Below are 24587 nucleotides of genomic sequence, written 5' to 3'. Positions count from 1 at the left end.
CATGCCGCAGAGCGGCTGGGCCCGTGAGCCATGGCCGCTGAGCCTGTGCGTCCGGAGCCTGTGCTCCACAATGGGAGAGGCCACAGCAGTGAGAGGCCCGTGTACCTCAAAAAAAGAAAGAGAGAAATAGGTTTGCTCCTGAAAATTTTAGTGCAGGGAGAGCTAGGAGTTTCTACATTTATTCCATAAAGGTGCTTTGCACGAAGCCCCTGTTGAACTTTGGTATTCCTGTGGCTGGAAGGCGAAACCAGGCAGTAAGAACTCACTACAGGCGGCTACAGGAAGCTCTCTGCCCACCCCTCCTTCAGCCCCAGGGGTGAATTTGGAAACAAGGTTAAAAGGGCTAATTGCATCAAAGGGATTAGAATCTAGTGCCTCCTGAGAGCATGTGACCCTGGACAAGTCATTTGATCTCAATTTCCCTGTTGTAAAATGGGAATAAATCCGAAGTGACTGTTGGTGTGAAGATTTAACAGGGAACACAAGTGGAGCACTAACGTTGAGGAGACTAATGTTGAGGTGAACACAGCAGGGGACTTGTTTCATCCAACAACAAATATCTAAGGCCTACTATGTGCCAGGGTCTATATGCTAGGGACTAGGGGGACACTAATAAATAAGACAAGCATGGTCTCTGCCCTCACGTTGCCTACTGGAGAAGCAGCGAGGCAGACACTGAATGAGAGGGTGTGGCGTGATGATTAAGGTAGCCAGGTTGGAAGCCCAGCTCTACCATTCACCAGCTGAGTGACCCTAGTCTAGCTCAACTCTTTGTGCCTTGATTTCCCAACAGTAAAATGAGCCATGCACCCACTTCATAGGGTGGTGAGGATTTCATGAACTGACATATGGAAAAATATTTATGTTACCTGAAAACTAGGTTCGCCCCTTGGTGGGTGCCAAAAGACACAACCAAACCAAAGAGCAGGAGAAGGAAGAATTTATTATTTAGAGCACACTTTCACTGCTGTGGCCCGGGTTCAACCCCTGGTCAGGGAACTAAGATCCTGCAAGCCAGGCGGTACGGCAAAAATAAAACAAAACAAAACAAAAAGTCAATAAGGAGAACACCAGGCATCTTTCCCAAAGGAGATTCAGCATAGAACTGGGGCAAAGGTCAACAAAGTTCAAGCTTTACTTGACTGAAGTCAGGAGGGTCAACATCTTCATCCCATCCTCCACCTGGGCAGGGGCCTTAGTTCCTACAGAACTCAAAGATATGTATCAGATTGTCATGCAGATCCCTTGAGGAGGATCCAGGACTCTGTTTTACAGCTGAGCTATTGGTTCTTGACGGCTTTTCCTTTTTTCCTGCATTCCCTCACTTTCCTTAAACTCATGAATTACTGAGACCTGTTAACGATAAGCACCGTGGCCTGGATCAGATCACGACATGGCTTAGGTCAAAACGGCCTCTCTCGTGTCAAGAAAGCCACGCCTGATCGCTTTCTCCAGGGACCCCCTACATTTACAGCACCTACTACGCGCTCTGTTAGCACACACGTGATCAGTATAATAAAAGGAAGTGCAGGATGTGTAACAGGGCAAGAGATGATGTCCAGGCTGAACTTGCTCAGCAAATGGGGTGGGTGTGGTCCTGAGAAGGAAAGGGCCCCCTGCAGGGGAGCAGGAGGAAAGGGTGAGGCGTGAAGACTGGGCTGTGAGATGAAGTGGAGCAGCAAACCAGTTGAAGGAGCTGGGACACTGGGAGTTACTGGCAAGGGTTTTAAGGGTCAGGTTTGCAGATTTAAAGCCTTGCTTCCCCTTTGTATATATGGAAACATGGCACACGTTTGTCCTATTCATCAATGTACCCCTAGCCCCTGGCACAGAGATTAGGGTACTCCCTGGCTGACCCTCGCTCCCTCTGGTTTCCAGTCCCACTGGCCTCCAGATCACTCAGGGCCTTTGCATTTGCGCCCTCTTTTCTCCCGGAAGAGAGTGGAGCCAGGGAGACTAGCCCCAGGCCTGGGGCTGCGCACCTTCTCCCCACCCACACAGCCCCTTTGTGACCCCCATGAGTTAGGTGTGCCTGGGTTTGAACTCAATTTTTCCTGCTGTCAACATTCAACCATAAGTGCTGCGATCTAGTACGATACCCGGTTCATAGTATGTTCTCAGTAAATAAGTTTCTTTCCTCTCTAAACATAATCTTCTCTCCTCCTCACCACCAGGGTGGGAGGGCATAAGGGTGGGGCGGGTGTGGCTAGGAAAGGACTCAGCGAGCGAGGAGAAAGTGGGTTTTTTATTTACCACACTACTTGCAAAGGGGCAGAGAGTTTGGTCCCCAACTTAGTGTTTACAGGGTAGGGGAGTGGGAAAGTCGGCAACCCCCTGTGACCTGTAACGGGAGCAAGGGTCCCAAGGAGCGGGGCGCAGTGACTCTGCCTGGAGGGCAGAGGGCACCTAGCTATGCGCACGTGGGAGAGGAATTGCTTTTCCTCGGCGGGGTCAACCGATCCCTGCTCTTGGGCTTAGGAGAGCAGAACGGAATAAGGGCTGGAGATGAGGGTGCATTTCTGCAAATCTCCGGGATCAGAGCTCTGGAGGCGGCGGTGGAGAAAGTCCACAGCCCGAGCACCTCCAGGTGTGTGCTCGGGACTTACGTAGAGGCCCGCAGCCGCTCTAATGAGGGTGCCCCCCACCCAAGCCCCTCTGAAGGGACGCGTTCCACCTCCACTCTCCTACCCTTTCCCGCAGCTCCCAATCCCACCTTCGCTTGCGCTCCGGGAGCCTCCGGGGCAGCCGGGAGGCGTGGCCTGCGGAGGCCCGCCCCCTTAGTGTTCTCCGGCGCCACTGTGATTGGACAGCCGCTTGTGACGTGCGGGGACTGCGGTGGGCCCGGGTGCTGCGGCAGCCGCAGCGCCAACCGCGGCTTGGGCTCCGGCTCAGGCTCCCGGGTATTTAAAGGGGACGCGGCGGCGGCCCGGGGTGGGGATGGGGGGCAAGTGGAGAGAGCGGTCCAGATGCACATCATCCACGGCCCCTCGGGAGTGGAGGGACTCGTGAGAGCCGGAGCCCAAGAAATCCGGGGGCGGATAAGACACCGCGTCCCCTTCAATTCCCGTAAGCAGCCCTTGCTCCATCCTGCGCCCAAATACCTCAGCTAGCCCCTCTCCCCACTCTTTACACTCCAAACTCAGCCGGGACAGACGTCTGCAGCCACCGCTCCCCACGTGAGTCCTGGGTTTCCCAAGGTGGGGAGTGCTGGGGTCCCAGTGTGGGGTGGCGGCTGCGCTGAGTCTGAGAGCGCTCTTTCACGCGCGTGTCATTGGGGGAGTCTCCGGGGCGGAGGAATGAGTCCCCCTTCTCCTACCCCAGGAACGGGCTGTCCGGGTTTAGGTCCGTCCCCGACTCGGACAAGGCTTAGGAATCCGTGCTCCCTTGCTCCCTGCCACCCACGAGTCCCCTCGACTCCCGAGCTGCCCGCCCGCCGCCCCTCACTGGAGCGAAGCACCCGCCACCTGGGGGTGTGCCAGAGTGCCTGCTTTCCAGCCACCTCTAAAAATATCTCTCCCCCAACTCCACCGTCAGCTGCCACCTCCTTGCCCATTGACGATCCCCTCCGAGCTTGTCCACCCAGGCAGGGCGAGACCAGAGGTGACTCAGGGTCTCAGCTTCCTCACTGGCACGAGAGCTCCACGACTTCAACCCAGCTAGTCAGGACTGCAAGCTCACAACCCAGGGGGGCAATAGGGAAAGTTCTGGCTGCAGTTTTCCCAAGAGGCAGTAGAGACCCCTGAGTTCTAATCTTGATTCTGATGCTGTGTGACCCAGGATGTTAGCTTGACCTCTCTGGGCCTTTCCTATTCACTGCTGGTGGTGGTGAGTGAGGAATAGACCATGACGAAGTTGGGAGTGCTGTCTGGGGGAGGGAGAGAACTCCAGCCTAGTGGTGGAATCTGGTTTCTAGTGGTTGATACTAAGAGGATGCGTTACTATAGTATCTCTGGGGTCCTTGCCCCCACCACATCCTTATCCTGCACGTTTCTCATAGAAAACCGTTAAAGCTGCTAAAACTCCATCCATCCATTAAGAGGGGCCTTTCAAACTTAGGGCCTATTCTTGTTTCCCTCCCTCATCCCCAGGTGTCCTCGCACCCTATTCCCATAGATGTAATGTAGCAGCACTTGTGTAAAAAGGTGAACGGGGTGGGTGGGGAGGGGGGAGGGGGGAGGAGAGAAGCAGTGCTTTTAGGTAGGACTAGAACGTGGACTCCCTGCCAGCCTGATGAAACCCTTCTCTCTCTACTCTAGCCTGCAGGAGAAGCTCAGAGGTCCTGTCCCCCTGTCCTCTGAGGGACCCTTTTTGGTGACCACAAAAGGTTTTGATCACTCAGGACAAAGCTAGCAGAGGTGAGTACCTTTTTGAATGTCACAGGAGGCAGATCCAAGCGGGGCCTGGGGTCCCTCTGACTACTCTGGGGTAGGGGTGGGTATCACAGCATGGCCTTCTCAGTTTCGAGGGGAGAAACCCAGGATGCCTTGCTTTCTGCTGTGGGGACTAAAACAAGGGCAACTCACCAAATAAATGTTTAACTGATTTCCCTAAATACTAGTATTAGATGAAAAAAATGTAACTATTTCTTTTGCTATGAGAAGTTTTGAACATGATTAAAACCCAGTAGACTATTCCACCAAATTTAAAAAAGAAAAGAAAAGAAAAAGCACCAAGGGCAGTGAAAGTTGGCTTCTGGGTGGCTCCTGGAGACCCTTTTTTAGCTTTGTATCTGCCCGGCGCATGTCTGTCCATGTTTGCTTTTACAAGGGGAGTGGCATCCCTTGACCTTTTCTCTTTGGATTTGCCTGGCCCCTGGGGAACATGTGATATCAGCCAGGATTCTGGAAGGCTGAAACTCCCTCTAGATGGGGCCTGGGGACAGCCCTCCCACCTCTAACCCCCTAAACGTGCCCTTCCTTCATCTCACATGCCTCCCTCCCCTTCTCTCCCATTTTCTTTTTCTTTCTTTTTTTTTTTTGCGGTACACGGGCCTATCACTGTTGTGGCCTCTCCTGTTGCGGAGCACAGGCTCCGGACGCGCAGGCTCAGCGGCCATGGCTCACGGGCCTAGCCGCTCTGTGGCATGTGGGATCTTCCCAGACCGGGGCACGAACCCGTGTCCCCTGCATAAGCAGGCAGACTCTCAACCACTGCACCACCAGGGAAGCCCTCTCCCATCTTCTTGAACTGTGTCTCTTCAATTCCTAGATTACAAGTTCTTAGGGAAAAGGCTGAAACCCACATCCCATCCCTAGCAAAAGGGTTTAACGCATGTGTGGTCAGGGAGTGGGGAGGGATGGGGTACCTCAAATGGAGAGCGAGAGAGCCCCTCCCTCCTGGGATATCCCAGTCTCTGTCTTGAGGGCTACAGCTTCTCCATGCTGTCCTGGGATGCTCTGGGGAGAGTCAACTTGACAAAGTCAGAGGGGTACCCAGTGTCACCCACTCTCACCACCAGAGGGAAGCAGCCAGCCAGACCTTTGCTCCTTTGCTCCTTAGCCTGTCTAGTCTCCTGGCTCACAGTAGCTTTCCAGACCTGTCCCAGCTGCATCTAGTCTCTCATTTAACCCCAGGATGGAGGGGAGGCACTGGAGTTGTGGGTTTGTAGCTGCACTGGTGAAGCCCCCCACGAAGCCAAACCCTGTCCCCAAAGTTACATAGCAAAGTCCGGCAGAAATTTCAACCCGACTCCTGCTGACTGCCAGCCTCTAGAAGCACCAGGGAGGAAGACAGTCCCAGATCACCTGTGGTGCCCAGGGGTCCCGGCCTTCCAGCTGTGGTGCAGTGAGCCTGGTCATCTGCCCCTTCCCCTTTGAGGGCAGAGGGCAGGCAAGGCTGTGGCCAGGTTTTCATGAACCAGGCTCTGTGCCATGGAACCATCATAGCCTTGGGCAAGTTATTTAATCTCTGAGCCCTTCTCATCTGCTGAATTCATGGGATTGTGATGAGCAGGGAGAGAATGTGAGCGAAGATGATTTGTAAACTATGATGTGCCGTACACAAGAATGGGGCAATGACCATACAGAGAAAAAAGCACTGGTCTCAGACTCTGAGATCTGTTTTTGAGATCTCTGCCACATACAGTGGGTGATGTCTGCACAAGTTGGTTAAACTTTCTAGGTCTCCAATAATATCATCTGTAACCTTTCCAGCGTCGTAGGGGATTGTTAAGAGGGTGCCCAGCAAGGGCTTTGTGGTCCTTGGCCTATCTGAGGGGCTGTTTTTACTGAGTGGTTCCTGGGGCTCAGGAGAGGGGTTAGGACAAGGAAACAAAGCCACCTGACTGGGACCCTCAAACGGACCTTGTGTGGTTGTTAGGAGCTCTGGACGACAGCTGGAGGCCAACAGTCCCTACAGGTGGTGCCCAGGGTGATGTACTGACCATGAGTGGGTGTTTTCCAGTTGCTGGCCTCCGATGCCTATCTAGGGTAAGTGGGTCCCTCCAGGGGTCTCTTAGGATGAGGCCTCAGCTCCCATGTTCCCATCATGGGGAGGGAGGAGCCCTATCCAGCCCCTTTTAAGCCTGCCCTCACCTCTACTGCGCCTCCACTAATCCCTGGAAGCTTCCATCCCAGGGGTGGGGCCCTGATGCTTTACATCCTCCACTCCAGGGATCGTGGGCCACTGAAACTCACAGATAGATGTTGGTGAGACCAGAGAGTGACTCTAGGGATGGAAGTCAAAGGGACAATTCTCTTAGGGAGGCAGACAGCAGGTTCAAATCCCAGTTTGGAAATCAGGAGCTTGGCCTTCTGTTTACAGGATGTACCAGGCCATAAACATCACAGGAATATTGGAAAGGGAGTTAGGAAGAAACCAGAAAGAGGAGTGGCTCTGTCTCAACTAACTGGGGTGGGGGGTTGAGAGGCAGAAAGGCAGCATGGTGGATATTCTGAAGCTGTACGTAATCTGCTCGCTGCCCCTCTGTCACATAAAGCTGCTGGCAGGCAGAGAGGCAGGGCCAGGCTGCAGAGGGCTTCTGCTCTCCATTTGCTTGCCTTCGCGCCCTCACACTTGCCCTGTTGCCTCCCATCCTCTCCCTTGTGTTTCCCACCCGCCCCCCGCAACATGGTTAACCCAGGGTCTTGACTTCATGTTCCTTCCTCCCCGTGGCCCCGGCACGACTTCCTCCTCTAGCCCCCTTCTTCCCCACTCCTGCCTCATCCCCCCCCCCACCCATGTCCCCACTACCTGCTGCCTCCTCTGCCTTTTCAGCCACTGCTGCTCTCTTTCCTCTCCCTTACCTGTCTCCCAGGTATGTCGTGGCCTGGTGTGGGAGGCTCCGACTTCCCCAAGCCCCACTGCTTCTCCTGCTGCCCGCTTGCTTCGGACTCTCGCAGAAACCCCACCTGCTGACAAGTTCCTCCCAGGGAATTGGCAAGTGATTAGTGATGAGCTGCCAGCACAGGGCCCTAAAACTCCCCCGAGAAGTTGTGTCCCATCCTCGGACCCCTGCCCAGTGCCACTGGCTGGAGGCAGCTCACAGAGAGCCTGCCTGGATTTGGGATAGTCAATCCACCTACCTGGCTCTTCCAAGAGCTAAAATCCAATTCTCTGGCCAGTGCAGAAGCCCAGGCCCCTACCTCTCCAGGCCTGGCACTGATCGCCCACATGCTTTGGGTGGTGCTAGCAAGTCTTCCCTGGCTCCTCCTGTCCACCAGCCCCACAAGCCGTTGGCTGTGCATGGCCAAAAAGGGGAACGAGGAGGCTGCTGCATTTGGGTGAACGGGTGGTTTTCCTTAACTATGTTAGGGAAGAGGGAGTAGAGAGTCCCTCCCACCCTCCCTGTATCCAATGGACAGCTGGGGTCACTGGAAGTCTCCAGAATAGTCCAGAAACCTCCCCAAAGGAGCGCCCCCTTGGAAGCCACTCTGCCACTCCTTTAAGCTGACCCTCGTTAAGCCCCCATAGCCCCGGATGAGAGTAGAAGAAGCAGGTGTCAAAGAAGCCCTTCTGGGTTCACGAGGAGGATGGTCCCCTGAGGATTAACCCCAGCGCAGTTAACCGAGAGGTGCAAGGGGGTGGGCGGGGAAGGCTGGGGGTGAGGACAGCGTTGCTTAACCAGCCTTGGGTCCTCCTCAGGTCTTGGATGTGCCAGCGCCTCTGGCCGAGGCCCGCTAACCAGCCTCTCCCTGGCCGGCTCCCGCCGCGCCCCCTCTCGCTTGCTCCCTCCTCTCTCCCCTGCTCCCAGGACGGCGGGATGGCTGCGCAGGGTGCACCGCGCTTCCTCCTGACCTTCGACTTTGACGAGACTATCGTGGATGAAAACAGCGATGACTCCATCGTGCGCGCCGCGCCGGGCCAGCGGCTGCCTGAGAGCCTGCGTGCCACCTACCGCGAGGGCTTCTACAACGAGTACATGCAGCGCGTCTTCCAGTACCTGGGCGAGCAGGGCGTGCGGCCCCGGGACCTGCGCGCCATCTACGAGGCCATCCCCCTGTCGCCCGGCATGGGCGAGCTGCTGCAGTTTGTGGCCAAGCAGGGCGCCTGCTTTGAGGTTATTCTTATCTCAGACGCCAACACCTTTGGCGTGGAGAGTGCGCTGCGCGCCGCCGGCCACCACGGCCTGTTCCGCCGCATCTTCAGCAACCCGTCGGGGCCCGACGCTCGGGGGCTGCTGGCGCTGCGGCCCTTCCACGCGCACAGCTGCGCTCGCTGCCCCGCCAACATGTGCAAGCACAAGGTGCTCAGCGACTACCTGCGCGAGCGGGCCCACGACGGCGTGCACTTCGAGCGCCTGTTCTACGTGGGCGACGGCGCCAACGACTTCTGCCCCATGGGGGTGCTGGCAGGAGGCGACGTGGCCTTCCCGCGCCGGGGCTACCCCATGCACCGCCTTATCCAGGAGGCGCAGAAGGCCGAGCCCAGCTCCTTCTGCGCCAGGGTGGTGCCCTGGGAAACCGCCACCGAAGTGCGCCTCCATCTGCAACAGGTGCTGAAGACGTGCTGAGGACGGGGCCTGCAGGGGGCACCCGGGCGGGGAGGGGGTGAGGGGGTGGGGGTCGGGAAAGACACACCTAGCTTTATTACCCCCTTTCCCTTTCGCTTTGTTATGATCCTCCGGGAATTTCCGGAATCCTAGGTTCGTCCATTTGGGGACTGAAAGAGGGAGTTCGGAGCTGTCCCCGTCTATGCAGTTAACCCAGCTCTGCTGCCTCCCCCAGTTCCACTGCAAGCAAATTCCGGAGTCTGCCCCACCCGGGTGGTGCGCATACCTGAGCAGGCAGCAGCGTTTCCAAAAACCTGGTCCTCCCAGCTGGGAGGAAGGGGTTCCCTGGCGGGGTAGAACATCTCCCGCTGCGTTGGTTTAGTTAAACCAACTAAACCTTTAACTAAAGGTTTAGTTAAACCTTGGGCTGCATGACCTCCCACCCCCAGTCTTCTGTCAAGGGGACCCAGGCCCTGCACTCTCCACCACCCCTCCCCCGCACCGGACTCCCCGCGGAGAGGAGTGGCGCTCTCTGCCGAAGGTCCCAGGCCTAGATCTTGTTTTACCTACTGTGACCCTACACTGTACTCCTGGCCTCCCTTCCCCCCCCAACCCTGTCAGCATCCCCACAGGAAAAAAAGCCAGAGGGCACAGACACCTCCTTGTGGTCGAATGAGGTAGCACACTGTCCGGGGCTCGGGTCTGGCCAGCCAGGGACCTCACAGACCCCGAAGATACCTCCTCGCACCCCAGCCTCGTCTATGCAGCAAGAAACCAGGGACTTAACCAAAGTTGCCCCGCCGACTGGGCCCTCTGAGTCCCCCTTCTCCCGTATGGAACAGAAAGCCATGATGTTTTAAAGCAGAGCCAGCGGAAACCCAAGGCCCTCCTCCCTCTTTTGGTGTTTCAGAGCTATAAAGGAGGTGAAGGGGCTTCCCTCGTGGTGCAGTGGTTGAGAGTCCGCCTGCCGATGCAGGGAACGTGGGTTCGTGCCCCGGTCCGGGAAGATCCCCCATGCCGCGGAGCGGCTGGGCCCGTGAGCCATGGCCGCTGAGCCTGCGCGTCCGGAGCCTGTGCTCCGCAACGGGAGAGGCCACAACAGTGAGAGGCCCGCGTACAGAAAAAAAAAGAAAAAGAGAAAGGAGGTGAAGGTGGCTGAGATCTCTTGCGCCGCAGCCTGAGGGATGAGGGCGAGGTGATCTCTCCTCTCAGAGAGCCCCACTTAAGTGAGGGAGCTGGTCCCCACTCTTGGGAGGAGTGCCCAGCTTGGGGAACCAAAACTAAATGCATAACAAAGCAAGCAACAGGCAAAAGAGCAGGGTGCAGCCCGTCTCTGCAGAGGGGCACAGGGGTCGAGCGCAGAGGGCTCAGTGAGCACCGAGGAGATGGGGGATACCGCTGCTCAGGGCAGGCGGGGGCGCTCAATTAGCGGGAGCCTTACAAGTGGGCTGCCTTTCAGTCCCTCGGTTCCCCAGCCCTGCAGGGCAATCAGGGCATCAGAGTTTTATTCAAAGTTGGCGCTTGCAGCTGGAGACCCTGTCATGCATGGCGTAAGGGTCCCCTGTGGATAAGGTCACCAAACTCCTTGGTTTCCAGTTCTTTCCTGTCTCCAGCAGGCCTCTGGAGAAGGAACAGACACAGATCACAGCCCAGGAGGTGTGCAGGCCTGGTCCAGTCTTGACTGTGGAGCTGGCTTCGGTGTGGGACTCAGAAAAAGAGGCTCACTCAAGGCTGTGCTTGGGTCAGCATCCCAGAGAGCCCGGACTGTCAGCAGCTGGGTTCCACATAGTTCCCGGGGAAGAATCCAGACCCCTCTGAGCAGACACCCTCACACCAGCCATCGGAGTAGCGGCGGGTGATGCAGATAACGGTGCCCTCAGAGAAGGAGAGTTCGTTGTCCTTCTGGCGGGTGTACGGGTACAGTGTCACCACTGCAGGGCGGGAGGAGAAGGTGCCGTGAGATGTGCCTCCTGCCCCACCACAGGGATGCTGGAGCCCACATACTGGACCCTAGGGAGCAACGTGGGGGGTGGAGCAGGAGATGCCTTCTCCAAAGCCCCGGGACTCCTCCCCAGCTGAGATAATATTCAATATCAGGCCGGCTGCTTCTCTTCTCTATGGGGGTGTGGGGAACAACAGCCTCACCCCTTTGCAGCTGGAGGGGAGAATGGCTCTGGGCTAGAAGAGCGGGGAATCCTGACCCCAGGATCTGGTGCCTTTCAATCCCAGGTGTCAAGTACCTTTCTCCAAGTATGCATCAGGGACCCAGCTGGGTTCTTCAGGCCCAAAGCCTGGTGGTGGCGGAGGTGGTAGCCCCAAATCATCTACATCCAAGGGTGGAGGAGGGGGCAGGTCCAGGGGCATGGGCAGCTCTGGGGCTGGGAGGGAAAGCAGAAAGGCTGCAAGTGTCACACAGGCAACTGCCTCCAGGCCAAGAAACTTCAGTGTTGGAGAGCAGGGCCCCAGGATCTACCCGTTTTTTGCAATCTGCTTTCAGCCCCCGTTCATCCTGGTCCTCCCACAATGCCTCTAGCAGGTAGTAGGTGCTCAGTAAATACGGTAACATTGAACAGTTGTAGGGCTGTCAGACTCTGCCACTTGACTGAGTGAGCCAATGCACTTAGTTTAACCTCTCAGGCTCAGCTTCATCTATTAAATGGGAGTGTGAAGATCCTAGGAGGTTAAGTAAAAGGGAGAAAATGGATGAGAAAGCGGGGGCTAAATTATGTTAGTTCATTCCCTCCGCTGCCTTTCTTCCCGGTACTCCTGCCTTGGACAAAGTGGTCACTGACATAGACCCAGTTGGACCCAACAAGGGTGAGGGTGGGGAGAAGTATTGGGAGGTGAGAACGACCCCAAAGTTGAGCTAGGAGGAGAGGGCAGAGCTCCTTACCCGTTGGGGGCAGGTACAGTTCCCCCAGCGGAGGGGGCGGCAGGAAACCTTCGGAGGCAGCAGGTGGAGGGGGTGGAGGTGGGGGTACTGCCTGCTTCTGGGTCGTGGAGACCCCACCGACACCTTCGGCGCTGCTGAAGACCAGAGAAAGCGGGCACTCGGCTAGATTGGGGGCGTGGGGGGGAACACCTTCCTAACTCAGCAACCAACTGGCCCCGCCCCCTTCCGTCATAAGCTCCGCCCCCGTGACCCTGAGTCCTCTTAAGCCCCCGCCCTTCACGACCACCCCCAACCTGGACCTGTGCGGCTCACCCGGCCGAGGCCAGGGAGGAGGCAGAGGAGGCGGCGGAGAGTTTGCCGTCCGGCACCATGGGGAGCTGCACTGGCTCGGGGATCCGGGGCGCTCTCCTGGGGGTGGGCAGAGAGAAGGGGTGTCGTCAAGGGGAAGGCATCAGGCGAGCAGGCGGTCGGTGCGGGGAGGAGGTGGCAACTGGCGGAGGAGGAAGTTTGGCGCCCGGCTTGAAGGGGGCTATGGAGGAGTAGGGTTTCTGGATGGAGCGGCGCAGGTGTGAATTGCGGGGAGGCCTCACCCCAGGGTGGTGGAGCCGGGTGTGGCAGGCGCCTTGATGCTCTTTCGAGACAGGGTCCCGGTCCGCGACAGCTGTGTGCTCAGATCCTGCGGGGGAACAGGGGGCGGGGCTGACACCGGGGGGTGGCCTGCACTAGGCCCCTCATCCCAGAGAGGAAATGCGGGAGGGGCAGACGAGAACTGGGAGGGAGAGCGCGGACACAGCAAGTTCCCGGTTCCACTTCCCAGCCCCCCTCTCCCACCCCCGCCCCACCCACTCTTGCTCGCTGCCTGGATCCCAGGCCTCAAGTCTGCCTAGGCTCAGACAGGCACGGTCAGAAGGCCACTTCCTCTGCAGAGCCTCAGCGGCTGAGCCCCACCCGCTCGCAAAAGCGTCTCAGCGCTCAGCTTGGTGGTCCCTGACTCTGAGAAACCCCAACGCCAGTGCGCGGCTGAGGAGGTAGAGGTTGACTTAGAAATGTCCCACCTGTCATTTTCGCAGGCCTGGGGAACTGGCTTTGGGGAGTTTGGGGCAGAGAGGAGCAGAACATTTAGTGTACCCGTGACAAGGTGCAAACCCACATGCAAGAGAGCACCTCTGTTAGTGACAGGGTTTCCCCTACCTAGAGGGGGTGCATGGGGGCTGATGTCCTCTGCTATCCTTCACAAGGGACAAGACAAAAAGGGACTCGAGCCCACGCATAAAGAATTGAAGTTGGACAGAAGGAAGAACTTACTGGTGAGGAGGCCTGGTGACTGAAGGAGGGCGTGTGCTTTCTCTTTCTGGGGGGAGATGGCGTGTTAAGGATAGCAAGGGGCCATTTAGATGCAGGGGAACGTCCAATCTAGTCTGGAATGTTGGAGTGTGGGGACAAGTAATCAGCAAAATGTGATGGGGGTGTGTGTCCTCTCCCACCTCTCAGAAGGACATGGGTTGTCAAGAAAATGCCAGAGTCATTCACCGTGTCCTCCTGTGAGTGGCTGCGTCCCAGCCCCTTCCCACCCAACAGCAGCTCTGGGGTGACTGTTCAGTGCAGTGACCTCAAACCTCCAGACAGAGGAAGTTGCCGATCTCATGTGGCTGGCCCGCCATTCTCATACACACCCTGACATTCTCCCTCCCCCCTCTTCCCTTTCACACACACCCGCCACCCACAAGGAGGGGTGGAGTGCCCAGATGTCACTCACAGCAGATCGTGTGATACAGAGTAAAGGTCAGTTATGAAGAGAGGGGTCATGAAGAATTTTTAAGGAGGAAGGGGGTGAAGGGACTCCTCTAAGGAGGCCTTGTGGAGTAAGGTAGCCACTTAGGGTGGTGGCTTTAGGGAGTGAGGACGGAAAGGGACTGCAGCTTGGGACAAGAACATGGTTGTGGAAGAAAACTGAGGGTCTAGAGAGAAGAGAGCCATGAGGCAGAAGAGGGTGGGGGGACTTCCCTGGTGGTCCAGTGGTTAAGACTCCGCACTTCCACTGCAAGGGGCACAGGTTCGATCCCTGGTCAGGGAACTAAAATCTCGCATGCTGCGTGACACAGCCAAAAAAAAAAGAGAAGAGGGTGGGCTCTGGAGAAAGAGGAGGAGCCCCTCTCTCTACCTTGACCCCGTGACCGATGTCATCCAGGCAACCGAAGTTGAGGGGTCTCCTGTAGTAGGGCGTGAGGGGAGGCAGGCTCTCAGGGGCGATAATTTTCTGGCTGGGGGGCAGCCGCTGGACGGTGGCTAAGGTGCCGATCTCCCTTCGGGCCACCTTCTCCATATGCATGTTCACCATCTGCAAAGACAGGGTTGGAGATGACAGTGGGGCAGCCTCTGCACAGCACCCTTCCCCTTAAGGCTTTGGGGTGGGAGGAGGGATCATCGGAGGCAGGGAAGTCCAGAGAAAGAGTGAGTTTTGTCCCCAAGGGCAGAGAGCATTTGGGGAAAGGGTTGCCAGTTGAGAATGGAACCACTCTGGAGCAACTTCCTGGTGGAAGAGAGCAAGGGTTATTATTAGCTGAGCAGGAACCGAGGAAGAGAAAACACAACATCCCTGGGGATGCTGGGAAGAGACGGGGCTGGCTTGGGAGCAGAGGGAGATAAAGTGGAGGTGGCTGAGAATTGTGGCTGGATCAGCCCTTCCTTTGGGGGGACAATAATATAAGTGAATTAACTTCCTCTTGGAATGTACTGTGGAGAAACCTACAGCACTGAGAGGGTGGGAACTCCAATCTGCTGGGGTGAGAGGAAAAGACACACCCACACTGAACATGGGAGAGATGCACAGGCCAGACCCATGTGTAACTGGATCTGTGCGTGTGGTTTATGGGGCAATTCCTTGGCCAAGGATCCAGGAAGGAAGGAGAGTGCGTATGCTAGATGGGCTGGGGTTGCTGTGTGGTGGTGGCAGTGCTTCCAGGGCTGAGGATGACCTTGCCAAGCAAGCACTCTGAGTCTGGGATATTTATAAAATCACCACCCGTGTTTATATGGAAACAGGGTCCATTTTCCTCTTTCCTGTCCTATGCAGCCACCGTGATAGGGAGAGCCTGCTTTCTACCATGTAGGATAGAATTCAGAGAAAGATAAAGTTCTGCCATCGGGGAGTTCCTGGTCCGATGGGGCAGCAAGGCTCACCCCCGAGACACAGCCACAAAGACTAGAAGGCTCAAAAAGTTTGGGGAGTGCCAGCCTTCTGTGATACAGGTGGGCATTTGGACATGGAGGGAGGCAAGAAAGAAATTTTGCTGCAGAAGATGTCCAGGTGGGGCTGAAGAGTTGGGGTCTGAGGCGAGCAGCCTTCCCACAGCCCTTACCTGGCCCAGCGTGCTCACACGGGCTTCCACCTGCCTCAGGGCGGACGCCTGAAGGTCCAACATACGCAGAGTGTGTCCAGCCAGGTTGCCCACCTGGTAGGCCACACTGGCCAGGGCCTGGGTGGTGAAGGCCATGGTCTCCTCCAGCGCCTTCCGTTTGTCTGTGGCCTGAAATACACACAGCCCTGGCCTGAGGCCAGCATATTCCACTGGGGCCGCGGCTGGGTGGGCTGGGCTGGGATGGGGTATAGGAAATGTGGGGGCTGAGTTGGGAGGAAGTGGCAACCCTCAGCTGTTTGAGGAGGTTTCTGTAAGAATGATGTGGTAAGAAGGACTCAGGGGACATCAGGAGAGTGAATCTGCAGCCCTGAGGACTGGGTGCAAGGGAAGGAAAAGGCACCCTGCTCAAATAGTCACACAGGATTGGCTCCACCATCCTCCTGAAGATATTTTTTGAGGGGGGTGGGGGCGGGAGCTAAAGGGTGAATGGTAGAAAGGAAAGAGGAAGTCAATACTGGCTGGAAGAGATATTCTCAGACTTGAAAACCAAACAGCCAACCTCATGCCCCCATCCCAGACCTTCTAACCAGAATCCCCTGGGCGCGGGACCAATGAATCTGTACCTCTAAAAGTTCCTCAGGCGACTCCTGTGCTCCTGGTTTATCTCCAGTCTTCAAGCTGGTGTTTGGGAAGCGATAATCTGATCCATTTTATAGATAAGAAACTGAGGCCCAGGAAGGGTGATTTCAATCACTCATTCCCTCCAACAGCTTCCCAACACACTGAGAATAAAGCTACTTCTAACCGTGGCCTATATAGGGCCTCACAAGGCTGGCTCCTGCTTTCTTTCTCACCCTCATTGCCTTCCACTCTCCCTCACTCACGCCCCTCAAGCCACTCTGGCCATTGGGTCTCTCTTCCTGATCAAGCTAAGATCGTTTCTACCTTAGGCCTTTTTTTTTTTTTGGCTGCGTTGGATCTTTGTTGCTGCGTGCGGGCTTTCTCTAGTTGCAGCGAGCAGGGGCTACTCTTCATTGCGGTGCACGGACTTCTAGTGCGGTGGCTTCTCTTGTTGCGGAGCACGGGCTCTAGGTGTGCAGGCTTCAGTAGTCGTGGCACACGGCCTCAGTAGTCGTGGCACGTGGGCTCTAGAGCACAGGTTCAGTAGTTGTGGCGCACGGGCTTAGCTGCTCCGTGGCGTAGGGGATCCTCCCGGATCAGGGATCGAACCTATCTCCCCCTGCATTGGCAGGCGGGCTCTTAACCACTGTGCCACCAGGGGAGTTCCTCTACCTCAGGACTTTGCACTGGCTGTATTTCTTTCTAGAATCCTTATTAAGTCTCAGCGCTTCAGAGACACCTTCCCTCACCACCCTAAGATCTCCCCCAGCCCACTTCTGTATTGACTCACTATCAGATTTACTCTGTTCTCTTTTCTTCATAGCACTTAGCACGATCAGAAATTATTTATCTATGTACTTTATTATCTATACTCACACACACACACACACACACACACACACGTAAGCATTGTGAGGGCAGGGAGCGCATCTGTTATATTCTGTATCCTGTCCTGGAATAGTGCCCAATACACAGACGGTACTTAACGAATATGTGTCTGTGAGTTACTCAGCGGATTGAATGCAAACCCAGACACTTGCTGGGCATCTTCCTGCTGCGTGCCCGGCACTGTGCCAGGTGCTGGCCAGGGCCACACTTCCAGTCAGTGGCGTTGGGGTGGGCAGGGAGTGGCTGAAGACAGAAGAGGGTTTTTTTTCCGTCCCAGATCGGACTGTGCGGGTTGGGACAAAGCTTCTCTGGTCATTTGCTTCCCCAGACAGCTTCCTCATCTCAGGTCAGGGACATGGAGGGTAGCGGGCCAATCCATGGCAAGTCTGGGGAGAGGCCAGCAGAGTGACCAGCAAGGCTGCACGCTGAGGTCTCCTTGCTAAGGGCTCTCAGGTACTCCTCTGGGCCTGCAGTGGAGAACAGACCTAGAAGCTGTCCGAGAAGGGTGCTGAGAGAGACCTGGGTGCCTCCAGTGTAGCCCAAGCCAGGCTTGAGCCAAAGGGCAGGCCTAGAACCTTCTGGACAGCACACACACACACACACACACACACACACACACACACACACCCCGCCCCACACACCCCCTCCATGCTTTTCCCCTCAGGTGCTCCTCCCTGCCTTTCTGTTCCAACTGAGGGAAAGAGCTGCTCGTTTGCATCTAATTTACATCTCATCAACATATGTCACCAAGTGCCTTGAAAAGGCAAAGAAATCAAACCGGAAATCATAGCAGGTCTTATTCTAGTCCAAGACCTTCCTTTAGTAGGCAAGGAGATGGACGAAGGCCCAGAATGGAGCAGTGACTACTTCTCTGGTCTCAGCTGGCCTCTCCTATACTGTCCCCTCCCTGGACTGGCATATGGAATTCATCACTGGATTTTTCCTGTCAGTCCAAACAGGAAAAATGTCTGCTTGGGCCCAGCTCTGGGAGGCTAGAGCCTGGATGCCTACTGACCCCTGGCTTTGGTCTTAATCGAAAGTGAGGTCTGGAGAGACAAAGGTCTGGGATCCAGCTTCATGGGTGATTGCTTATTCATCATGCAAATCACCCTGTCTACAAATCCAATGGACCCTGACGGAGAACTCTGCCGTTCACCCCAGCCTGCCCTCCCCCATTCCCCATGGGTTTCCTGACACCTGGTTGGGGTGGAGGGAGGGGTGAGGGAGGGAGGGTGTGGGAACCAGGCTTTGTTTAAGACCAGTTCTGAGAAGTCATCCAAACCCTTCCTTAGCATTTGCTCCCCAGACAAAGATCGTCAGAGAAGTCAGGAAAGGTACCTGGTTGTGTGGTCTAGTAGTTAGTGTTCTGCATGAAGGAAGCATAAATCTACAGATTCTGGCCTGGGTCAGGGCTTCCGATGCCCTGAGTGTCTCTGTGCAAGGGCTGCTTCACCTCACTAGAATTGACTTTTAATATCTGTATGTGTCTTCCATCCTTCTGATGAAAGATGATGATGGTGGTGATAACGGTAACAGCTGCCATTTATCCTGCCCTTCTTAAGGAGGAGGCACTGGGCTAAATGCTTTAATACATTATTACATTTAACCCATATGACCACCGAGAAGGAGGGTATAAGAATCAGAGAGGAGGGCTTCCCTGGTGGCGCAGTGGTCGAGAGTCCGCCTGCCGATGCAGGGGACATGGGTTTGTGCCCTGGTCTGGGAAGATCCCACATGCCGCGGAGCGGCTGGGCCCGTGAGTCATGGCCGCTGAGCCTGCGCATCCGGAGCCTGTGCTCCGCAACGGGAGAGGCCACAACAGTGAGAGGCCCGCGTACCGCAAAAAAAAAAGAATCAGAGGGGAAACTTGTCTCAGGTCCAGAAGTTGGAAATTGGGCTCAGCTCTTTGCGACCTCAAATTCTGTGTGCACACTGCGTGCAAACGAGAACCCATCTGGAAGTGCTTTGAGATGCGCAGAAGATACTGAAGGAATGGGAAGGCCAGCCTCCATCCTAGTCCATAGAAGGAGCATGCCTTCCAGGGCTTGGAGAATAGAGCTGGTTCACAAGCCACATTCCGGCTCATCTGCAGTAGCTACAATCAGCCACTCAATATCTACACGCGGGGTAACATTTTCAACTAGAGGTTTGGGGGTGCTGCTCTGGAGTCAGAGTTGCCGGTTCGAATTCAGATTCTACCACTAGCTTAGAGACCTTGGGAAAGTGAGTTAAATTCTCCAAAGCTCAGCCTCCTGGTTGTGAAGTAGGAGTGGTCCTCACCTCACAGACTGGGGTGAGGACTGAAGGAGGCAATGAGAGCAGTTTGGGTGCAGAGCAAAGCGGCTTAACTTTTGTTACCATTGACTCTCTTTAATCTGCCATTTTCCCATAAGCACTTGCTCCTTATATTATTATTTTTTTCCACACTCCTACTGAGCCGGGAGGTCCCAGTGCAAATAACTGTCTTAAAGTCATACAGCATGTCAGGGAGGGGAAGGCAGGGAGGAGAGGGCTCATCGTCAGAAGTCAGGAGTCCTGGGCTGATGCCCGCTCTACCATTGCCAAGCTGTATGACTTGGACAAGTCACCTCACCTCCCTGAACTGTTGTTTCCTTATCTATGAAATTGGAATAATGATGCTGTCTCACAAGGTGGTTAAGAAGGTTAGTGAGGGCTTCCCTGGTGGCACAGTGGTTGAGAGTCCGCCTGCCGATGCAGGGGACACGGGCTCGTGCCCCAGTCTGGGAAGATCCCACATGCCGCGGAGCGGCTGGGCCCATGAGCCATGGCCGCTGGGCCTGCGCGTCCGGAGCCTATGCTCCGCAACGGGAGAGGCCACAACAGTGAGAGGCCCGCGTACCGCAAAAAAAAAAAGGTTAATGAAATAACAGAGGTGCTCAATCGTTGTTAAGTTTCCCGTGCTCCAGACTTGCGGTCCTGGGACAACCCCACAATTTAGAAAACTATTCTAAAATGCCACCATCCTTATCTTTTGCCGGTAGCCTGTTCCCGGCAGTCTTATTGTCCATCTCCCTGCCTCTGAGTCAGACCCCATCTCTTTAACCTAGCGTAGTCTGACATCTCTCGGCTCTCCCTCAGATCTCAGGAGCAGAACTTTCCCTCGTCCATCTCAAGCTCATGACAATGGGAAGTTCTTCTGAAGTCTCACCCAGAGCCAGCCTGAACATGGAATGATGGCATCAACAGGTGTGTGAGGATAAGTCTTTGGGCCTCTGGATCTGAGTGAAAGGCTAGGAGGGAGATGAGCCTAGGATGAGGCCTGTAGCAGGACGGGGTAGCGCTGCCTGCCGGGCATGCCTGAGGCTCCGGGAGAGAGAAGGGGCACAGTGGGGGCTTGGAGAGCACGAGTCAGCGTTAGAGTTTGCGGGACTGGGATGAAGCCGGCCTGGAGTGGGAGGATAGATCAGCCAAGGCCCAGGCCGAGCACCTGTCAGGACGGGGTCCGGGCCCCTGGAGGGGCTGGGCCACCGGGGCTGCGCCTGCTCTGCTTACCTGCACGTAGTTGTCCTCGCAGTAGTCTGCGACTCGCAGCAGGGAGCTGTAGTTGCCCTGCAGGGCCTCCCGGCCCGTGGGGATCTCAAACTCCTGCAGCTGCTGCAGCTCCGCCATGGCCCCCCGCCTCTGCCTGGCTCCCCGGGGAGCCGCTGGTTTTGCGCCTCACCCTGCCCTTGATTGGTCGCTCCGCCTTCCCTCCCTCTCACTGCTTTTGGTTTCCTCTGCTTGAGAGACCCAAACCCACTTGCAAAGGGCAGACATGCTCATTCCGGCACAAGAGGAAGTTAGTCCCCGCTCCCTGGGCCTGTGCTTCTCTGTCCCCTGCCCAGGGGAAGGGGGAAGCTGGGGGCCCCTTGCAGGGGCCCAGCCCCCCAATCCCTCCCAGCAGAGGAAGCCAAGGTCGGGGCAGCTGTGATTGCTCCCTGGGCCTGGAAAGGAAACTGCAGCGGGGGCTGGGATGGGAGACAGGAGGAAGGGGGCTGGCCTGCTCTGGGGGTGGAGATGGATTTTCCACTCATGGAAGGGGAGGAAAGGGCAGAGGGTGGGGGCTTCCTTGGGAAGCTCGGGGATGAGTCACCAAGAGACAGGGGACTGGAGGGTGGAGAGGATACGGAGACCGGTTGTGCTGGGGGCCCTAGGGCAGTGGTGCCGCGACAGTGGAAAACAACCGATGCAGCAGCCAGGGAAACCATGCTGGACACCGGGAAGATACAGCCAGAGGCGCCCTGAGAATCATTATCAAGTCTCTGAAGGGTTACCTGCAATGAAGATCTGGTGTACATACATGCTCTGTGCCTGATAGCGGCAGGACAAGATGAAATTGACTAAGCGCAGAACAAGGGACTCAGATGGGACAACAGGAAGGACTTGGCTTTGAGAAGCACTAAGTTTAAATTCCAGATTAACAGGTCAGTCTTAGGAGGCAGCGGTGGCCGGAGCCCTGAGCCCGCCTCAGGAGGTCTGTGCTCCAGTTCCTGCATTCACAGGAGGAGACTCAGACCGGATGACCTCCGGGGTCCTGTCCTGATCTCAATTTCTTAGTGCTCAGAGCTGTGAGTGGGACTTGGATCCTGGAGCTGGGGAAGTTAGGATGGACTCCGGGCCTCCTCCCGGCCCCTCCCACTGGGGAGTCTGTCATTCATTCTAGAGTCAGGAGAAAGAAGAGGATCCCTCACTGACCACATCGGTCCCTTAACATCTGCTCCTTGAGAGGGTTTCCTGTCATTGGACGGGCGTCAGCCTGAGCAGGAGCTCAGTGACTGTTAAATGGCACAGCGCTTGGGTGGTCCTGGGAGGAGACCAAGAGAGAGATCAGGACGTGGGCCCTGAGCTCGGGGACTGCTGAGGGAGACCCACACATGGGGCTCAAGGGGAGGCATGGAGGCAAAAACGTGGGGACACAGGTGTTAGAGGTGTGGCCATGGGCCCAAGTGCTGAGAGGCACAGCGTCCTAAGTGAGTACATTTTTACCGAATGAGTGAATGAAGATTGAGCTGGGAGAACCTTGCAAGGTGAAATGGTGGGGCTCAAAATGGGAACACAAGGCTTCTCGGGTGAGGGAAGTTAGGAGCCTGTCTAGGAATTGCCTCATTGGGAAGAACAGCCTCAGAGCAGGCTCAGAGGTGGGGGAGGAGAGGGCTTGGGAGAGAAGGCCGGGGAAGGGGAGCAATCAGGGCCGGAGGGTGAGAACAGGGAAGCGGGCTGTAAGCCAGAGGGGTCACTACAGGAGGGCGGCCGACGCAGGGGGCAGGGTGCCTGCAGTGGTGGCAGTCTTGGAGGCTCAGGCTGCTGGATGGGCTTAGAACCTTGAGCCTATGATCAGCTTAGGCATCAGAGATTTGGGCTTCCAAACCATCTGCTTTATCCAAAGACTTTCAGCTGCTGAGGAGCTAGGAGGCTCAAACTCCATCTTGTCTGGGCTGGGGACAAGACTTGAAGCGCACGTTCTTTCTTGGCAGGTAAGAGGGGCTAAGGTTGCACTGGGCTGGGAGCTAGCCTTAGAGTTATTGGGTTAGGCACTGGGCAGGCCTTCCTGATAACCCTGTAGTAGTGATGATGAGGATGATGATGATAATAAATGTATCGTGTTCATTATGTGCCAGGCAGTGTGTTAAAATATTTTACATGCATTATTTTCTTAGCACTCACGATAATCATATAAGGTAGGTAGCATTATTATACCCATTTTGCAGATGGGCAAACTAAGGCTCAAGGAGGATGAGCAACTTGCCTAAGGCCACACAACTTGGAAGCAGCAGAGTCATGATCAGAGTTGGAGGCTGGCAGATTCCAGAGTCTTTCTCTTAGTCACTAAACTACTCTGTCTTCTGACAGGACCTGGAGTTTCCTGAAAACTTCTACCTGTGTCATTAGGTGGAACAATAACTTTGCTTCCCAAATCTGCCTCACTGAAAGAAACTCTTCTCTCTCTTCTCCATGCTCTGATTCCCTTTTCCTCCATAGACAGGTCTTATCTAAAGGGCAAAGATTGGGTGTGCCTCCCCCATGAGGCTGGGAGCATCCTCTCCTCTGGAGGCTAGACTCATAATGGGATGGGGGTGGGGGTGCAGTGAATCTACGGTGAGTGATGAGAATATACGGTGAGCAGGGAAGAGGGTAGAAGTTGAGGTGTGGGGAGTACAGAGGAGGGAGCTGGGGGAGCCCAGGGGATTTGCAATCCCAGCCGTGGAATCCTTTCCAGGACCTGGTCTCTCCAGGGCAGGATGACCCAGGAGCTCAGTGAGAAGGAGCTTTTAAAGATGGAGGTGGAGCAGCTGAAGAAGGAAGTGAAGAACCCAAGAGCTCCGGTGAGCCTCCTATTCCCTTCCCTGCTTCCTCTTCTCCATCCCCTTCTGGTCCTCATGGAGCCGGGACACGAAGGAGGAAGTGATGGACAGCCTGGTGGTGGGCCTTCTCCAGGACAGTAGAAAGAGCAGGAGGTGCCTCTGGAATGGGATGGGAAGTGGAAGGAGGCCAGGATTTGATCCCACAAAGATGTGTAAGAGATAACCTCAGAGCCTCGAGGGCTCAGTGGGTCCGGCCCTGTCCCTGGGCTGGACCTGGCCAAAAAGTCCCTCAGGGTAAGAGTCAGGCTCTGCGGTTCTGGTCAAGGTACTCACACCTGCCTGTGCCTCTCATCTTTCTCCTCTCCGGCCTCTATCCCCACCCTGCCCAGAAGCCTGCTTTCTTGGGACTGAACAAGTCATGAATCCCGAGCCACAGACAGGGGCTAGAGCACACTTTACTTTCCGCAGATTTCTAAGACAGGAAAGGAAATCAAGGACTACGTGGAGGCCGAAGCGGGAAACGACCCTCTTCTCAAAGGCATCCCTGAGGACAAGAATCCCTTCAAGGAAAAAGGCGGTTGTATGATAAGCTGATGGCACTGGAGCCCCTCATCCTGAATGCCTGCCCCTCCTCAGTCCCCTCCTTATCCAGAGTCAAGTATCCTGGGACGCCCAGGGAACCAGTGGATGTTCACCTTCTCTTAGTCACAGAATGAGTAGAGATGCCTGGCTGCGTGCATCAGGAATCCACTCCCCAGTCCTGCTTTGAACTCTTCTCTCCCATTACCACCTGCCTGGTCACTGCTGACCCCACTTGGAAACACTCCCAGGAAAGCTTCCCTGGCTCAGCAGTGGACACCTAAACTCGTGGGGTCTGAAAAGACTGCAGTTGCCTGAGACCTGGGACGGTCCTTGGGAAACAGTTACTCCTCCCATTTCCCCCCTCCACTGTCTGCCTAGGAGCCAGAATTCCCATTCAGAGCTTTCGGGTTGAGGACTGGAGTCGGGGGTGTCCTTTCCCCCCACCTCATGGCCAGTCCTGTGGAAGTCCCCCTGGTCATTTGGATCACCCCAGATGGCCTGGTGACAAAAAGAGCTCGTAAAGTCATGTTGTCGTGATTTATTGAATATTATTGAGTGCCTGTTCCATGCTGGGCTAGGATAGAAAAGTGAGCTAAATTCAAATGGCTCTTATTTTCATGGAATTTAGCATAGAAGGCATGAAACAGGGATACAGTTTAATCAGTAAGTGCTGCTGTGGGGAAAAGAAAGTCAAGGGTGGTGCAGGAACACTCAGCAGGTGGACAGTCAGGGCAATGTGAACTGTCAAAGTGAACTGTTGCAGGCAAGTGGGGGCGTGGGGGGTGAGGACAGACCTGGGAGGGGTGAAACATGGGGCTGGAGAGGAAGACGAGCTCAAGTCTAAAGGATCTTGCTGTGAGCTCAGGTAAGAAGTTTCTTTTTGACCCTCATTGCAATAGGAAGCTGCTGAGGGTATTTAAGCCGCAGAAGGCTAGGTTTTGATTAGCATGAGGGAGGCTGGATCCTGCTAAGGTCGGGAAGACTAATTCCTAGGCCTTGTTAGCAAGAAGATT

General features: G+C 55.7%; 3 protein-coding genes across 8 annotated transcripts; 2 read left to right on the top strand and 1 right to left on the bottom strand.

Moving 5' to 3' along the window:
- The first annotated feature begins 2954 nt into the window (after positions 1–2954).
- PHOSPHO1 (phosphoethanolamine/phosphocholine phosphatase 1) lies at positions 2955–10059 on the top strand. 6 transcript variants are annotated; one of them, XM_059998082.1, is made up of 5 exons: positions 2955–3066; positions 4257–4355; positions 6319–6428; positions 8083–8932; positions 9840–10059. In XM_059998082.1, exons 4-5 carry the CDS (start codon positions 8090–8092, stop codon positions 9981–9983), a joined length of 987 nt encoding a protein of 328 aa, XP_059854065.1. In that variant the 5' UTR covers positions 2955–3066; positions 4257–4355; positions 6319–6428; positions 8083–8089; the 3' UTR covers positions 9984–10059. The 6 variants fall into 6 exon arrangements, with proteins under 6 accessions (XP_059854065.1, XP_059854066.1, XP_059854064.1 ...); XM_059998083.1 differs by having other exon boundaries at positions 2955–3176; positions 8192–8932; XM_059998081.1 differs by having other exon boundaries at positions 2955–3176.
- On the bottom strand, positions 9970–20616 carry ABI3 (ABI family member 3). The gene is made up of 8 exons (XM_059998076.1): positions 20204–20616; positions 15182–15349; positions 13984–14160; positions 12413–12498; positions 12135–12230; positions 11823–11956; positions 11170–11307; positions 9970–10860 (listed from the first exon to the last, which is right to left on the bottom strand). The coding sequence occupies exons 1-8, from the start codon at positions 20318–20320 to the stop codon at positions 10697–10699; spliced, it is 1080 nt and encodes a 359-aa protein (XP_059854059.1). The 5' UTR covers positions 20321–20616; the 3' UTR covers positions 9970–10696.
- Positions 20617–20813: 197 nt separating this feature from the next.
- On the top strand, positions 20814–24086 carry GNGT2 (G protein subunit gamma transducin 2). Its single transcript, XM_059998751.1, has 4 exons — positions 20814–21114; positions 22077–22164; positions 22908–23013; positions 23461–24086. Exons 3-4 carry the CDS (start codon positions 22930–22932, stop codon positions 23584–23586), a joined length of 210 nt encoding a protein of 69 aa, XP_059854734.1. The 5' UTR covers positions 20814–21114; positions 22077–22164; positions 22908–22929; the 3' UTR covers positions 23587–24086.
- The last annotated feature ends 501 nt before the right edge of the window (positions 24087–24587 follow it).

The sequence above is a fragment of the Delphinus delphis genome, chromosome 19, assembly GCF_949987515.2.
Source record: "Delphinus delphis chromosome 19, mDelDel1.2, whole genome shotgun sequence".
Classification (NCBI taxonomy): domain Eukaryota; kingdom Metazoa; phylum Chordata; class Mammalia; order Artiodactyla; family Delphinidae; genus Delphinus; species Delphinus delphis.
This window is presented reverse-complemented; position numbering and strand designations above follow the sequence as displayed.

Coding starts and splice junctions, on each gene's coding strand:
- PHOSPHO1 (XM_059998080.1), top strand. CDS start 6,384: ATGAGTGGGTGTTTTCCAGTTGCTGGCCTCCGATGCCTATCTAGG. Junction 6,429..7,255: donor GCCTCCGATGCCTATCTAGG/GTAAGTGGGTCC, acceptor CCTGTCTCCCAG/GTATGTCGTGGCCTGGTGTG. Junction 7,378..8,082: donor AAGTTCCTCCCAGGGAATTG/GCAAGTGATTAG, acceptor GGTCCTCCTCAG/GTCTTGGATGTGCCAGCGCC.
- ABI3 (XM_059998076.1), bottom strand. CDS start 20,320: ATGGCGGAGCTGCAGCAGCTGCAGGAGTTTGAGATCCCCACGGGCCGG. Junction 12,499..13,983: donor ACATCGGTCACGGGGTCAAG/GTAGAGAGAGGG, acceptor GTTCCCCCGCAG/GATCTGAGCACACAGCTGTC. Junction 11,308..11,822: donor ACTGTACCTGCCCCCAACGG/GTAAGGAGCTCT, acceptor TTTCCCTCCCAG/CCCCAGAGCTGCCCATGCCC.
- GNGT2 (XM_059998751.1), top strand. CDS start 22,930: ATGACCCAGGAGCTCAGTGAGAAGGAGCTTTTAAAGATGGAGGTGGAG. Junction 23,014..23,460: donor TGAAGAACCCAAGAGCTCCG/GTGAGCCTCCTA, acceptor TACTTTCCGCAG/ATTTCTAAGACAGGAAAGGA.